This window comes from Rhinolophus sinicus, chromosome 5 (assembly GCF_057876585.1).
Source record: "Rhinolophus sinicus isolate RSI-liver-muscle chromosome 5, RSI-T2T, whole genome shotgun sequence".
NCBI lineage: Eukaryota > Metazoa > Chordata > Mammalia > Chiroptera > Rhinolophidae > Rhinolophus > Rhinolophus sinicus.
The window spans coordinates 26,170,476-26,188,693 of NC_142505.1; the positions used below are offsets into that span (position 1 = coordinate 26,170,476).

General features: G+C 34.8%; 1 protein-coding gene across 5 annotated transcripts in view; it reads left to right on the forward strand.

Annotated features, from left to right (window-relative positions):
• Positions 1-18,218, forward strand: part of ZNF385D (zinc finger protein 385D) — a 727,500-nt gene that overhangs the window by 691,361 nt on the left and 17,921 nt on the right. For all 5 annotated transcript variants that reach the window (XM_088798315.1, XM_019726024.3, XM_074312787.2 and 2 more), the window contains one exon: positions 17,577-17,807. In XM_088798315.1, coding sequence (XP_088654441.1) covers positions 17,577-17,807 — 231 coding nt within the window. The remainder of the gene's footprint in view (positions 1-17,576; positions 17,808-18,218) is intronic.

Genomic DNA, 18,218 nt, shown 5'->3' on the forward strand with positions numbered 1-18,218 from the left:
CCTTAGAATTAACTAACTGAAAAAAAAAAAAATCAGGGTATATTTTTACTCAATGATGATGTTTCTGTTAAAAAAATGAAATGGATAAACATAATGTATAACTGCTAAGTAGTCCTAATAATATGTATAAAAATCATTTATGTTTAGAATAAGACTTAAACAACCACACTATTTAGTGAAAGTAACTTTTTTTGGTAATTTTACCTATGGCTTTAAAGAGATACCTTAATTTGTTTCTTAATATTGAGTCACGTTTCTTAGGTTTCACACAGCTACTTGATGCTAAAGAGTTCAAATATTCCCCCTTTGTTCTTGTGTTAGTTTTTATCTTAATCCCCTTTTCAGCTGCTTAAAGTTTGGTTTTTTTGGTTTGTTTGTTTGTTTGTTTTTGTTGTTGTTGTTTTTTATTCCTCAAGAAGAATTTCAGAAACTTTGTTTTCTGGACTATATCAACCATTTCTTCCTGACCTAGCAGATTTGGGGGGAAAGAAAAAGCAGGACAATAATTCCTTGGTATGATTTCTTGCATAACTTCCCAAATGCAGGAAATCAGTTGTCCACACAAACCCTAGCTAATTTAGCAATTAGTCTTTGGTAATGGAATGGCTAGTGAAGAAATTACCTATGTATAATATAATTCTCAAATTAACTTAATCACTTTGTTTTAGAAACTTAGTGTGCTGTACAGCTGAGTTTTTATAAACATCCTGTTTTTCAGAGCATCATGTTATTTTAGGACTTCAAAACTCATGTAACAAGATTCCGCATTTAAAAAACTCATAACACCTTTCTTAAATCTAATTAAATCACACTTGAGCAAACAAAGCAGAAACTTGAGAGATTCAAAAATAATTTCCACATAAATGCAATCACACACTGATGTTGGGTCTTCTCTGCCTCATCCTAGTATCCATTCTTCCTTTTCAAGCGTCATTTCATTTCCTGAATTGTTTTGTTCGTTCATTCATTCATTCATTCATTCACTGAATAAATATTTATTGGGAATCTATTTTGTTTCAAGTATCATACTAGATGCTAAGGATCAACAGAGAATAAAATAACTAAAACCTCCTGCCATTGTAGAGTTTCATTCCACGGGGGGGAAACTGATAATAAACAACACTTAGATTGTTATATATTTCATGTGATAAATTTTAGGGAGTACAAGAAAGGGTAGAGAAAGAGGAATTACTGGCATGGATACAGGGATATGATTTTATCCAGGGTAAGATAAAGCCTCGCTGAGAATGTGACACAGATTTTTGAATGGGGAGGGGATGTATAATCTGACTACTTGGGGAAGAGTATTATAGATAGATGGAATAACAAACTCAAAATTTCTAAGGTGCGAGCATACTTGGAGTGCTTGAAGAAGTACAAAAAGGCCAGTGCAATGTGGTTATTACAGAGGGTACAAAAGGAGGGCAGAAAAAGATAAAATCATATAGATAATGGAGGACTAGACTATATAAGGCCTTCTGGCCATTGCAAGGACATTAATTTTAAAAATATAGAGATAAAATTCACATAACATAATTCACGATTTTAACCATTTTAAAGTGTACAATAGAGGGTTTTAGAATATTCACAATGATATGCAACCATTACAACTATCAAATTCCAGAATATTTCCATCACCACCAAAAAAAAAACAAAAAACATCTCTCTTAATTTCCCCTATGCCCCATTCTTTCGCAACTACCAATGTACTTTCTGTTTTTATGGATTTGGCTGTTCTGGTAAATGGAATCATGCAATATGTGGTCTTTTGTGATTGACTTCTTTCACTTAGCATAATGCGTTCAAGATTCATTTGTGTCGTCACACGTATTAGTACTTCATTTCTTCATATGAATGAATTATAATCCATTATATGGGCATACCACTTTTGTGTCCATTCACTAATTGGTGGATATTTGCTTTGTTTCCATTTTTTGATAATTGTGAAGTGTTGCTATAAGCATTCATTTACAAGTTTGTGTTTTAAAATATATTTTCATTTGTCTTGGGTATAGACTTAGAAGTGGAATGTTATCTCTATATTTAACTTTTTCAGATGTTACCTCTATAGTTAACTTTTTCAGAAACTACCAAACTTTTCCACAACCACTGCATCATTTCATATTCCCACCAAAAATGCATGAGGATTCCAGTTTCTCCACATTCTTGTTAACACTTATTTTTTGTTTTCTTTTTATTTAATTTTTTATCATTAATACAGCCATCCTAATGGATATAAAATAATATCTCATCGTGTTTTTGATCAGGATTTTTCTAATGACTAATGGTGTTGAACATCTTTTCGTGTATTTATTGGCCATTTGTATTTCTTATTTGGAGAAATGTCTATTCAGATCTTTTGTACATGTTTTAATTTGGTTGTTTATGTTTTTATTGTTGAATTGTAGGAGTTCTCTATATTTTCTGGACACTAGAGCCTTAGCAGATATATGATTTGCAAATATTCTCTCCCATCTATGGATTATTTTTATCACTATTTTGACACACACACGAGGTTTTAATTTTGATGAAGTCCAATTTATTTATTTTTTCCTGTTTCTTGTACTTTTACTATGATTTTTAAGAAACCATTGCTTAATCCAAGGTCACATATATATTTACAACTATGTTTCCTTTTAAGAGTTTTATAATTTTAGCTCTTACATATGGTTGTTGATTCATTTTGAGCGGTATATGATATGAGACATGGGTCCAGCTTCATGCTTTTACATGTGGATATCTGCTGTTCCACCACCATTTGCTGAAAAGACTATTCTTTCACATTAAATAGTCTTGTCACCCTTGTCAAAAATCAATTGAACATAGATATATGCATTTATTTCTAAACTCTCAATTTTATTCCATTGATCTGTATGTCTGTCTATCCTTACGCCACACTGGTTTGATTGCTATAACTTTTTAGTAAATTTTGAAATCAGGAAATGTTAGTTTTGATTACTGTAACTTTTTAGTAAGTTTTGAAATCAGGAAGTGTTAGTACTCCAACGTTATTTTTCTTTTTCAATATCGGTTTGGTTATTTGGGCTCCTTTCTTTTCTATATGAACTTTAAGTCAGCTTACCCATTTTTACAAAAAAAGTTTATTGGAAATTTGATAGATTTTGCATTTAAGCTGTAGATTACTTCAGGAGGTATTACCCTCTTGGCAATGTTGTCTTCCAGTCCATGAGTAAGGAATATCTTTCCATTTATTTGGGTGGTTTAAAATTTCTTTCAACAATGTTTTATAGTTTTCAGAGTACAAGTTTTCCATTTCATTGATTATATATATTCCTAAGTATTTTATTCTTTTCCATGCTATGGTAAAGCGAATTGTTTTTCTAGTTTCATTTTCAGGTAGCTCATTGCTAGTCTATAGAAATACAACTGATTTTTGTACGTTGATTTTGTACATTATGCAAACTTGGCTGAACTTGTCCATTAGCTCTATTATTTTTTTTTTAAGATTCTTTAGGGTTTTCTATATATAAGATCACACCATCTGTGAATAGTCTTACTTTTTCCTTTCCAAGGTGGATAGCTTTTATTTCTTTTTCTTGCTTAATAGTCCTCGCTAGAACTTTCCGTACAATGTTGAATAGCAGTGATGAAAGGAACATTCTTGTCTTTTTCCTTATCTAAGGAGGGAAGCTTTCAGTTGGACACTGGCTACTGTTTGGGGTCAAGTAAGGAGACACTGTCATAGTTTGAGAAGAAGAGAGAATGTAATGTAACCCATATTTTAAAAGGATATCTTTATCTTTTTTTGTTTGTTTGCTTGTTTTAAATGATTATAATTTCTGAAAGTGAGGCTAGAAACCTTAGTAAATAGAAGTGGTATTAAAAATCTTACATGGTTCATTAAGTTTAAATAATATAGTAATATTGTTACACAAAAATGTTTAATACATATGTCTTTAATCTAAGTACTATAAAATTAGTTTCAAACTAAATATATAATGTGTTCCAGTCATATACATTGTCTTAGCAATAATGTTTTTTGTAGAAATAAATATTACTATATGATTCTGTAAATTCCTATTGATATTAGGTAATTTTCTTTTTTCACATAGCTCTTGATGATTGAATATTTTCTACCAGGAGGCAACAATAAACCCTGAAAAATCTTGATACTGATGATAGCTTTCCTAATTAATAGCTATATGGTTCTAGCAAGTGACTTTATATCAACGAGCCAATTTTCTCTTTTATAAATTAAGAACCGAAGTGTCTATCTCACTGTATTGTTTTGAGGATAGAAAGAGACATATGTATAAAATTTATTTGAAAACTAAGAATGACTAAACAAATGTTGGGCATTACTCTTACTTGCATCTTTTATTTATTACATATTTGTTTGATTTTATAATTATTTAGGTTTACTTTTAAAGGGAATGTACTGTTATACATGATAGCTGATTCATGTAACAGTAATGAAATTTGGAATAAGGATGTATAAAACTAGGCAGCAGTTAGGCTGTTGGACTAACTGCTGTCTAGTTTTTCACATCCTTATTCTAAATTTCATTACTGTTGAAGAAGCAGCCTTTTTCTCATTTTGAGTAATTCATTATCTATCATTGTGAGTATATTGTATAACATATATCTTGCAAAATCAGGTGTAGACTTTTTTGGCATTTACCATTCATTTGTGTGTTTTAGCAATATTCACATCAGAATTCATAAATCGTTATTTCTGGTGGCACCTTTTCCATTAGCATCTCAGGAATCTTAACAGGATATATCCCTCAGTAGAAACAGAGCATCTGTAATGATGGGAACTTCAAGTATCGAGGGAGAAGAATTTCATCCAAATCCTATGGATTGGTTTATCACATTGATCCATCTGGGCTGACTGATAAAAATATCCTTTAAGAGGAGAAGCTCACAAAGGTTTTCTTCCTATAAAATCTATCATTTAGAAGGGCAAATGAAACACACACATCTCTCTAACTCTTCTCTCTTGTTTCTTTTCCTTCTAGCTCTCTCTTATCTTGCAAAAAACAGAGCTAATAAGCAAATACAAATAATTTCTATCTCGTTCAGATCAACTCAACTTAATTAAACTTCCAGTCTGAGGAAACATTTATATTAACCCAGATTGACACATCAGGCAGAGAAGAGACTTTTACTGGCTTTAGAATTGTATTTTGAAGGTTAAGTCACAATGGAATTTTTCTGAAGTGTTACCATGTTTCCCCGAAAATAAGACCTAACCAGAAAATAAGCCATTATTTTTTCAGGATGACATGCCCTGAACATAAGGCCTAATGCGTCTTTTGGAGCACAACTTAGTATAAGACCCGGGTTTATTTTTGGGGAAACACAGTAAGTAAAAGCAAATGACCACTGAAATTATGGCATTGCAATGCTAAAGGTAAAATATACCATATGTCAAGTGAAACTAAAGATGTATGAAAGAAAATACATTATTGTTTATGTCTACGCATTTTTCAATAAGTTCCCCAATACTTAGAATTATCTGTGCACTTAAGTTATCTAGGTGAATTTACTTTGGCTCCAATTTTGGTTAAAAAACACTGTATTTTTACAAAGCTAGGCCTAAGCAGCAGTGTTCTCCAGGTGAACTTCTGAGAAAAGATGATTTTGCTGAACCAACTGATACAACTCAACCCTAGTAGCTGATCCGCCCAATCCTTGGTCGTTTTTCTTTTCTTTCTTTCTCCCTCCCCCAATCCAATCTGGAGTTTTTAATTTGTTTTTTTTAAGAAACATCCTTAATGAGGGACAGCTTATGGGAGCAAATTGAAATCTCAAAGGGAGAGATACACATATACATGTGTTTTTATGTATTTATTTGTATTGTTATTTTATTTTTGATGAGGTTGGGAGTAGGTGAGTTAAGCCAAAGAGGGAAAGAGAAAGGAGCTTAAGCCCTGTGCTTGCTTTGTCCACCTGCTCATACCAGTTTCCTAAAGTGTGATCCAGGAGCATAAGGCCCCAAATCTCTAGACACACAGCTACCATCTCTTCCTCTGCCTCTTCTCCTCTTCTCTGGGAGGGGCCTGTCAGTGGCCATGAGTACTCTTTCCTAGGTAAAACCATGACAGAGTTGTCCAAGAGGTAAGGCTTTCATGCTAAAAATAACTCGCCATGGTCTTATGCCATGTCCTCAAATACCCCGGTGCTGTTTCTTCTCACCCAGCTTGACTTCTGGCTCTGACTTCTCTCCCCAGCCCTGTGAATTGGCTGTCATGACTTGGCTGTGATCTTGACTCCTTGGCAACAGCTTTTCAAGTGCCAGGCTTAGATGTGGTCTGCCTCACACACTCCTCTCCACTCCGACTTTTCACTCCACACCTCCTGGACTGCTAGCACTCTTGGCCTGGCTTTCTCCTCGAGCAAGAGGAGCCTGCCAGTAAGGATGTGAACAAAACTAGTCACACATTTCAGTAAGACTAGTCATTCCATTTCTAGAGAAACATCATCAAAAGAACCTAATGTTGATTTTAAACAGGTGTACAGAAAACAGGATGCATAAACAAAGAAAATATATTCCAAGAAAATTAATTTTTAAAAAGGGAGCTATAAAACAAAGTTGTTTACCCAAAGTGCTGGCTTTTAATTTTGAATTCACAGTTGGGTTTTTGTTAAAAGTGGAAATAGTGATAATTAAAAACAGCTATACAAATATGTATCCTAAATAAAATAAAGATTGTTTACTAAGGCTTAACAAAGAATTATACATTTAAATTATTTTATCTAAATTAATGATGGAATTTCAGAATGTCTATTTGTATTAAAGCATCTCTAAGATTTGACTCATGAAACAAGATCCCAAAGAATAAAATGGAATAAAAATGTCATCATCCCTTGAGAGGTCTAGTCACATGGAACTAGATTTCTATCCTTTGGTGGCCATAAAAATACTCAACATTCTACATCAAAATGGCTAGTACTAACCATCAGAGATTATACAAATTTATTTTGAAATGAATTATCAAATGTTCTATCCTTTAATATAGCTCTACATTAAAAATATACCCATCTTAAAAAATTGAGTTACATCTTGCTAGAGCTAACCAAGAAGTTTCCTGCCCCCAAATATATACTCAAAATAAGCAATTGGATTTGGACCTGTTTAATAATGCCAAAATAACTTGTATCTTAAATGAGGCAAAGAAAAATCAAAATGGTCATTCTACATTATTTAAACGAAAATGAGACTGACATTTTTTTGAGTGTTTCAATGAGTGTTTCGGTGACATGGTGATACAATTACAATGAATGTATCATCAAAAACAAACAGAATACACAGTGTGGTGAATTATTGTGCAAGAGGCAGTCTGTTACAGCTTAGAATTTCTTCAACAGTGTGATAGTTTATTGAAATAATAGGAGAGATAATTTTATATCTGTAATTTCATGAAAATCTGGTTTATATGGTTTCTGCAGATAAAAAGGGACTCTTACCATTTTAGAAATAGGTCTGTTGGCTTCACTGAGAGGCATCTGCTCTAGAATTTTATTAGTTTCCAAGCAATTCTATTCATTTTTCAGCAGCCAACCTTTCAGTAAATAATGAGGAAAATTCTGATTTCTCCTGTTCTGTTTTGATGTGTACATTTTCCCTGATTTTTATGTGTCCTCCAACTCTTAATTTTTTTCTTGGCTGAATTATATTAACGTTACATGGAAACAACTACTGTGAAGAGAGAAATTCTATCAAAAAGTGATTGCATTTATGATGACCTCCCTCTTGTTCTGTGTTCTGCGGAGGGAAAAATAATAACTTTCTGTTTGGGGTGAAATGACGGTAGTTTGGTTCTTGAGATAACACAGTTTATCGTTTAAATGGAATGCTTAGTGGTTGTTGAAAAATTGTCATTTAAAAATGTATAATATGTTTTCTCAATTTTTTAAAGGCCCTCTCTTTTCCTGTATTTCTCTCATCTTTGCCAACCATTTCCCATAATTTATGTAGTGGAACTTACTCCCGGAAAACGACTCTCCTGATCCCCTGAAATTTGAAAAAACATTTTTTTTTTTTAAATCTAGATGTCTGAATGTGACAAATGCACATCAGTTACATCATGGTTTCTTTCTGGTGATTTAAATGTTTTCTGCATAGTTAATCTATGAAACACTAACATTGTAATGAAAACTGCTAAGTAACTCTTACACATTCAATAAAATGCCTGAGACCAGATGGAATAATATTCTAAATTATATCCACACTAAATATTTTATCATGGTGCCATCCATTAGGAGAGCTTGTTTTCCTATCTTCAGCCCAGCTCTAAGGTACAAAGAAGTTGAAGCACTGACAAGTATTACTTCCTTTTTATACTATGGGCTGCCAAACAGGATTCTACAGCAAGCATGGTATCCTAAATGGCTGGGCGTGACTGTCTCCACTCTCTCAATTCTCTACACATTCTAAATTCACTAGTCAGCAGGCACATTCTCCCTCACTTTGTGTTCAATTTCAGTTAGTAAAAGGTTTCAAGGTTCCTGATGTATCATGTCATAAGCCTTAGTAGTTAGATATGAAAGTTAAGGACACAGGCAGACCGTTACTTTTATCCTAAAGCACCTGGCCAAAAGAAAGAAGACTGCCACTATGAACAGATAAACTACCAGAGGTTTTCACTGAAAAACCATCCCTTGACTTCTGCTCGGATTTCAAATTCAGTTTATTCAATACACAGGTCTTCTCATTAATGAAATGGCAACTTTTACTGTGGCACACAACACTTTTCTTCCCCTCTGAAAGCTCTTGGAACAGGGAAAGCACCATTTACAGATTTTAAAAAACTTTTGGTTTTTCTTCTGCCTTATTGAAGGGGGCGGGGTGGGGGGAGAGAGGGACAAAGGGGCTGGGCCAGGAATCTCCATTAGAAGCCTATAAAGGCTGGTCCCTACTCTAGTGGCATCCAAGCTACTTAAAATAGCTTTGGAATAAATTGATTTTCTTTTTGTCTTCCCTTTTCTTTCTCTTTTTTTCTTTCTCTTTTGTACTATTTATCAGAAAGTTCACAAATTCTGGCAAAACTAACCCCTTCTTGGTGTTTATCAAGTTTATATCCAGGGGGCAGACCCACTCAATTAACCCTCAAGGCCTATCCATCTTACCTTCTGATTAACTTCATTTTGAATTAATTTGTTCTGAATTAATTTACATTCAGTAGGGATAAAGCACATAGTCTGTGAGCAATATAGGAAATTTAATTCCCTTGGAAACATAGACTCTTAAGTTAGGTAGAGAAGACTACATTCTTATAAATGCACCCCAGGTTTCACTGCTAAGTGGGAGGTTAAGTAAGCTGCATGGTTGTTTATTTCTGCTTCCAGGATCTGAATGTGTCTCCATCCTCCCTCATTTATCAGTGCGTATATTTCCAAAAATTCATCTTTCAATAGGAATGTGCATTGCTTACTTAGGTAGTATTCAAAATATTTTTTAAAGAGTTGTTTTCTAATTTATTCTGAAATCTCCCTTGGGGTGATCAACTTGGCTTGTCGGGAACTTGATCTGTTTAGGTACTGAAATTCCCATGTCTCAGGAACTCCCTTAGTCGCAGGCAAAAATAGGACAGTGGTCACCCGCTCCCTCATTTCCCTTTTTGATTTTCATGATGGTCTGTTTAAGTGATATTGTAGCTCTAAAGCTAAGCCCATTTAAGCTAAAGCAGAAATCAATTGGCAGATCTGTCAGTAGCGGTTCCTGAAGTGTTGTCCTCAGAGTACCAGTAGCAGCGACACTTGGGTACTTGTTAGAAATGCATATACCCAGGCCCCAAGCCATACCTAGGAATCATAAACTCTGGAGTCCAAAGTCTGTGCTTTATCAAACCCCCAGGGTGAGTGTGATGGTTATGGAAATTTTAGAACCACTAGTTTCCAGGAACAGGATTATTTCAGATTCACAAGTTTCCAACATCTTGGCCCCATCATTGTTGGATGTGGGGAGAGCCAAAAGACCATAGAGAAAACAGAATGAAAGAAGCAAGAGTTTTAAAAATTATAAGGCAAAAATGATTAAGGGTGAAAAGTTGGGTTAGCAAGTCAGAGATTTGCTGTTTATATTACTATGCCAGTTTCAGTCTAGTGCCTTTCGAGGATAAGACCTCAACTTTTCAAGGAAGGGCAAATGTCTAACAGAACAAATGTTTTAACAGCAGCCTCTGTGTTTAACAATTACCAAATATAAGGCAAGTTTTGTTCCAGTTGTGTTACAGAGTGAGTGTGTGTGTGTATGTATACATAATACAGAGGGTGCCAAAAAATTGTATACATATTTTAAGAAGGAAAAACACTATATTAATTGTAATATTCAATATATACTTATAACAAAAGATTAATACAAGCCACGTTTGACTTCTGCAATTACAAGAGGTGTTCAAAGCGGTTACCATCAGCATCTAGACACTTCTGAGTATGGTGACCTACTGGTTGAGCATAGATATAATAACATATCTTAAATGTGTATACATTTTTTTTTGCACCCCTGGTTTGTGTGTGTGTGTGTCTGTGTGTGTGTGTGTGTGTGTGTCTGTGTGTGTGTGTATTATACTATAGAAGTAGGGAATAAAATCCCCATTGACTTTCAGAAACTACTCGTAAGGCTCCAATGTGATAAGACATTAGAGACTGCTGAGGTAACTGTTACCAACCAAGAATATCACTGGGGTATTAAGTTATGAACCTTACACATAGCTGACGAGACATACCAAGTCTTCTGCCCTGGAATGACTCTCTTCCTGTGAACTTGAAAGAAAGGAACGAAGGCAAATTATCTGGTTAAAAACAAAGACTAGCTGTCATCAGTGTATCTCTCCTTAAAATAGAAACCTTACCTTCTGAGGGACAACCTAAGCACACACACCCACACACACACACACACACACACACACACACACACACACACACACCACTTGCTAAAAATTTAAAATTTGGAAATTTTACATAAAACTTTTTGGCTTTTATCAAAATAATCATCAAAGCATCTGGTAAAAGTGGACTTGTATGTCTAAAATGACAGGAACGGCTCAGGGTGGTATAATGTACTACTTTTGTGTGTTCTTTAGTATAGGACAGAATATTCCACTCGATTATAAAAGTACAGTGGATGACTTTGCATGGCACAAAGTAGTAGAAGTGTGATAAATCAGTTTGCAGTACGACCTATTTTTCTGATGTTTTCTAGTGATGCTATCTCTTCTTCACCCTCCTCAAAGAGAGCAAATACAGGTTCCTTTCACTGCCATTACGTTAGAGCCCTACCACTCTTTAGTATACAAACTATATCATGTTTATTTCTTCACCTCCAGAGATCAGCACAGGGTCTGACAAAGGAGAGTTCAATGAATCCCACCCCAAAAGTTTCAGGGCCACGACAAGACTACAAATTGAGACCATATGCCATACAGCTAAATATTTACACGTTATAGATCAAGCTTCACCTAGGAGCCCCACAGCCTGGGGATTGCCCTTGTGACCTGCAGGATAAGGAATCTACTCTCCTGAGTCCTACCAAGTGGTACCACAGATCTGCAGAGACAGGACAGAAGCTGTTCCCGAAGTCAGGACGTTGGGTGATGACTGGACCCACCTACATCAGGTAGCCTGCTGGAGAAGGTATTCTTTCTCCCCAACCTCATTTTGTGGATTCAAAATTCCCAGGCAGTTGGAAGCCCTTCCTATACCATCATAGCAGAGGGGAGGGAGTGAATGTTTTGGGGGGAACTTTGCTTAAACATATAGTTTAGTGATTTGAGGTAGTTGAGTTTAAACCAACCAATCTCCTCCGGTTTCCATACAGAGGCTGTGATCTCCTCCCTCCTCTCGGCACACCTAGCCACACATGCACACACATGTGGTATATACACACGCACAGACACACATAGACACACACACAATCATAAAGATATAGACACACAAGCTTGTGAACTCTCCGACTCTATACTCTGGACTTTGGGGCACCCAGTTCAGCTCTCACTTCCTTTCCTGCATTTCCCATTCACTCAGTGGGTTATCACTCTCTACAAGATATACAAACTCTTTTACAAAATCAAAAGACACAAAACAGACTTTTATTTCAGTGGCTTGTGATATGTGGAATCCTCTAAAGTACAGAGTTCAATGCTTAGACCTGCCTGGGTCTAAGAGTGGGATATTGTGCTCAATAAACATTGGTTAAATTAAATAAAATCCATGGGGGAAAAAAACGCCAGTAATAATTTCTAAAAACTTGTTTTTGGGGTTTTTTTTTGTTTTTTTTTTTTGGTCATGAAGCACCCTTTTATACTTCAGAGTGTCAGCATATTTAAGAGGAAGCAGCTGTTTTACTCACTTGTTAGCAAGACTGTGTGAGACAAATTCACACAGGGAAGAAGGAAATAAATAGTATATAAATCTGAGTCTTCAATTTACAGGAAAACATTATGAGCATCACTGGGTCATAATATTAATTCCTGTTACCGAGGAGAAAACTTAAATAACTCAGCTCTGGTTCTCCCACTTGGGTTATGAGGTCTGTATCTAGGAGAACAAATTTTTCACCCAGACCATGTCATTTGCCTGCTCTTTTTTATTATCTGGAATTCAAATTGTTGGTATTTTCAGGAATCTTTTTTTATGCTTTGTGGATTTTTTTGTATCTACAGTATTTTTATACAAGGATGAGAACCACAAATGGGCCACTCTGAGTACTGTCAAGTTGCCTTTCATTCTCAACTAAATCCTCATTCCACAAAGTATTAGCAGTCTGTTTTGAAGCCAAAGCCAAATTGTGACAGTTACAATAATGAATATTTGCTGCTGGGCACTGGTGAACAGCACAGAAATGCAAACCCAAATCATCTCAAACCTTTCTTTTCCCACTGAACTGCACCCATTATTTTTAGCTCCCTCTCACATGTATTGTTCCTAGAGGGTCATTCGTTGAATAGTGCAAAGAAATTTGAATTTGCCTTTGGGAAATATTAAGAAAAATGAATTATTATTCTAGTTGTTCATCTTTAAAGTAAAAAAAAAAGAAAGAAAGAAAAAGATGCAGTAAGGAAGGTCTGTGGTTTACTCTTACCATTTGCTCAAAAGGTTATTTGGGAGTGGTAGGTTTTTCTTTTCTCCCCTCTTCCTACATGGATTCCAGTAACTTAATACTTTAGCATAAAAACAGATGATTGGACGTACATGATCGACTGTGGCTCAGGCCATGTGTAGTCTCTTTTAAAGTCAAATTTTTAGGATGCTATCTTCAAACATGAATAATAAATCATAACCAATGTGAATTAACTGAAGGGGAGGTAGTCAATTCTTTCATGAAAAAACAAAATTTTAGCACTAGAAAATAAATGAAGATCATGTGCTTCTGAGTCAGACTGAGATCAAATCATTGAGCTACAGCTGGAAGTTCTGGATTTGGGCAAGTTCCCAAATCTCTCTAGACCTCAATTTCTTCTCTAGGTGGGGATAAAAAATGGTATGCCCCTCTTAGGTTTCCGTGAGGATTGAATGAGTTAGTACTTATAAATGCTTTAAAAGTGCTTCCACAAGCATTATCTGTAATTGTTCTTCTATTCATTCATTCATTCATTCATTCATTCATTCAATACATCTTTATGGAGTGCCTTTTTCATGCCAAGTATAAATGCAAGGATATAGCAATGAATAAAACTTATTAAGGATTAAGTTTATTATTTTTATTTCAAGTCATTATGGGATGTATCATAAAGCACTTTAGTATATGATGGATATTTATTGGCTTTGTCATTCTTAGTGGCTTAATATAGAAACTAGCACAAAATAGCTGCTTAATAAATGCTGATGGAATGAAATTTAAACACATAAGTCATTGCAATGTAGGATAAGAAGCACTGGATTCGGAATTGGGAGATGCAATGTCAAGTCCCAGTTTCTCCCCTAGAGCACTATGTGACCTTGACAGATTTACTGAAATTTCTTAATCTAAAAACCAAGAAAACTATACTATAGCTTCTGACTGTGTTCTAAGATCCCTTCTGACTATGATTCTACAAAGTAAGTAAAATGATGCACTATTAGTTGACTGATTATAATTCTATTTTTTAATGTTAATGAACTTTTAATTTTAGAATAGATTTTCAGAAAAGTTGCAAGAATATTAGAGGGTTCCTGTATACCCTGTACCCAGTTTCCCTTATTATCAACATGTTGCATTCCTAGTTCATTTGCCAAAACTAATGAACCAATATTGATACATTATTATTAAATAAAGTCCATACTCTATTCAGATTTCTTAAGTTTTTATGTAATGTACTTTTTTTTTTCCTTTTCTTTTTTTCTTTTTTTGCCCCAGGATCCCAACCAGAAGACCACATTATGTTTAGTCATCATGTCAACTTAAACGCTTCTGGACTATGACAGTTTCTCAGACTTCCTTGTTTTGTTGATCTTGACAGTTTTGAGGACTATTGGGCAGGAATTTTGTAGAATGTCTTTAAGTTTAGGTTTGTTTTTTGCTTTTCTCATGGTAATACAGGAGTTAAGAGTTTGGGGGAGGAAGGTCACAGAGGTAATTCTCATCCCATCATATTGAGTATATGCTTTTAACATGATCACTGATTTAAGATTCAATTTGAATGAGTGGATAAGAATTATATATAATTGGTAATTTAATATATCATATTAAGGAAAATCTCTGCTATATATCATTTTTTATTGAATTATAAAACAGTTGGTTCTCTTTGAATATGGCTTAATCTTAAAATATATTTACCTTATTTTTTTTAATTATTTTAAGAAGTCCTCTTCACTAGTTATAAATGAAATGTAAGTGAAAAATCCATGTCTGGTTACAAATTGATAGTAACCCTACCCTTATGGACTCAAGATCTATGTATTAAATTTAAGATAAAAAATATAACTGGTTGCATTACTTCCAGATTTACTGCAAATGACAATAACAGATCTGTGCTCAGCTATGTTGTCTAAAGGATGCAACAAAATAGAAACATTGGAAGTTAAGCGTTTTGATGCTAATTGCCCTAAGTCTGTCTCATGCAAGGGACTTGCCTTAAGAAATGTTAATACTTCACTAAGCCCTAGGCATAGAGAATCTGGTATCTCTAATCTCATGGCATCTTTGGTATAAATGTACATTATCCTCTGGCATTAGGAAAGACACTAATGCAGCTGTCACAAGAATTGGAAGATTCATGGTTTTCTTTAGTCTGTACTTTTGTTATGAATGTCACTGTAAATAGGGAAGTTGGTTTAGGATTGCGATGTACAGTCAGGTCAAGACAAAATAAACATGGCCAACTCAGGAAAATTTATTAGAAGGAGGGTATTATTAGGAATATCTTTATTTAGATTTAAATGTAATAATACCCACCGTGTCACATTCTAGCTCCAGCATGTGGCCACACTGAGTTCTAGTATCTCTATATTTACGGTTGTCACTCCACAAAGAGCTGATCACAATAAAAATTTAATGGTTTTAGCTCACTGGTGTTTGTGACCTGACTGTGGTGAGTCACTATCATGGCCAGTGGTATCATTCACATTTTGTTTTGCAAAATCCCTAATTTCTTCATTCCATGGAGCACTTTTCCCTGGCTCACCACATAGTACTTGTGTGACCTTGGGAAATTTCCTTAAATTCTGTAATTTCCTCATTTGCACAAGTTTGTGTGACGGTTAAATGAAATTATGTGTATAAAATGCTTAGCAAATTAACTAGCCGTTTGTTATTTATTCACAGATATATACGCATGCTTTCAAAAAATCATTTCTGGTTTGTTAGGCGTAATGAACAGCTAGTACACTATCTTAAAGTAGGCATTGTGTTTTAGGCCATATCTAGCTTCTCAGAAATATTTTCTGGCTATTACCTGATATTTCAGTTTTAATCAGGTACCTTATTAGACAAGTAAAAACTAATCAAGAAATGGACCTCTCAGTGTTCAAAGGAATAAATTAATTTTGATGGAAAAATTGGTGTGTTACAGTAATTTTATTTATTTTCCTCTCGCCATGAGAGACTGTTTTGTTGTTGTTGTTGTTTGTGTTTTTTGGGGGTTTTTTTTAACATGGTTGGCAGAGACTCTCCATGGCACTGAAGGAGGGAAACTTACTTGATGATTTTAGAAGCTAAAAGAAGTGATTAAAAGAGTGTGAAGTGTCAGGCAAAGGAAATAAGATCCAGATGAACAGTTTTATATAACAGCCCTCAACACAGACTTCATTTCTCTTCTTATTGACTAGTGTTTCTGATGCCATTTTTGGGAAAGAAGCCATAATCAATCTCTCCTATATTTCCACCTCTTTATCAGGATCAAAGAGGATATCCAAGTTAAAAGACATCCTATAACTGTAATCAACTCTTGGTAGTATGAGCTTTACAAGAAGTAAGCGTTTATAAGGACGACATTTCATTGAAGGCAGACTACAGTCCTTGATGGTCACCACCCAATCCATTTATCATGGACTTTTCAGTGTGGCATTAGGTAGTGACCACAGCAGCATGTGGAATGAGAAACAGTTGCAAGAACAGCTGTAGCGGGACAAACAGCATATGCATATTGTGAATAGGAGGTTAAGAACCAGCCAGCCAGGAGGCAGGATAAGTAGTATAAGAGTAGAATGGATATGAGCGTAGAACTCATTTACAGTTTGTTGTTGGATATGTAAACATTACTAACATCACGGTAATTGGCATATTTGAAATGAGAGTTGTGTCTACCCAAGTGAAGTCAGGACAAGGTAGTTTCGCTTCAGAGGTTGACCTCTCCAGATTAAGATCCGACTTTGGAGCCAGAGGGTTGTAGGGTTATAATGTATCAGCACTTTCCTGGTCATCAAGCTCTTGAAACCATTTGCCATTAACATGGTGGGACCAGTCTGTGAATTCCTTGTAAGGAGTGGCCATTGAATACTATGTCGCAAACTCCCAGAACACAGTCTGGTATAGAATATGCATTTAATAAATATGCCATACTAGAATGTCTTTTATTTGTATATTGATGATTTTTGTACCTGGTTTTGAATATACAACTCTTTGTAAATAGGGCCATGATTTTCTAAACTATTGATCTGGACAAAGCAATATATCATCAGGATTCCAATCTTCTTTCTTTTGTACAAGTATGTACAAAAGGATCAGTACTTTTTCTTTTTTTAAATTAAAGAAATGTAGAAGGAAAATAGAAAGACAAGTCATAAATGAAAAAAATATCTTAAAAGTATTTATCTTCTAATTTATTATTTTAAAAGTCATCTGTGTAGAAATGTATGTATACAAAGTATAATACATTGAAAAGATTATTTTACTAAGACCATATGTTAACAAGAGAAAGTTTTGGGTATATTTATTTACCCCATAGAAAAAAATGTAAAGTGTATTTGTATATTTTCAAGTATGGTCTGAGTGTTTTATATCAATATACGAAACTACATGTGGTCATCTATATAAATTTCCTCATGAAGTGATTGATTCACAGTTGACAAGCAGCAATTGCTACCTACTCTTAACGTTATTAGCAAATTGTATTATTAGTGATGCATGTACAAATAGGGAAAGCTAATACCACTGTTTTTCCCTCTTTTTTCCTATGTGATTTTGAATGCAGACAGTACCACAGGGACACCAGCAATATCAACAACCTCGGTGGAAATTCGCAAAAGCAGCATTATGACAACTGAGATCACCTCTAAAGTGGACAAAAGCCCCACAACAGCCAGTGGCAATAGCTCGTGTCCTTCCACAGAAACTGAGGAAGAAAAGGCAAAACGGCTTCTTTACTGTTCGCTATGCAAGGTTGCTGTCAACTCTGCCTCGCAGCTGGAGGCACACAACAGTGGTGAGATACAGCAATTTCTTTTCTGTCTCAACAGCTCTGCAATTATGTTCCTCTGAATAGATTAGATCTTTTGCATCAGGGAACAAAGAGGTGGCAAAAACTGGTAATTTTTACATAGGATTCATTAACCATTGAAAAATAAAAATGACATGCAATGTGTCATTTACATGGGGTAAGGGAGGATTTCCAGAGTGCCTGTGCTGTGGTGTGTGTGTGTGTGTGTGTGTGTGTGTGTGTGTGTGTGTGTGTGTTGATGTGTTATTAAACATTAGAAGATAAAATAAAATATAATTCTAAGTATAAGCTTTGCATTTATTTGATTTTTAGATTGCTAAATACTTCCATGCATTTTCTTCTAAATGAAGTTTTCTAAAGTTGTACCAATAATATAGTTGCAAAATTTGGTTGCGT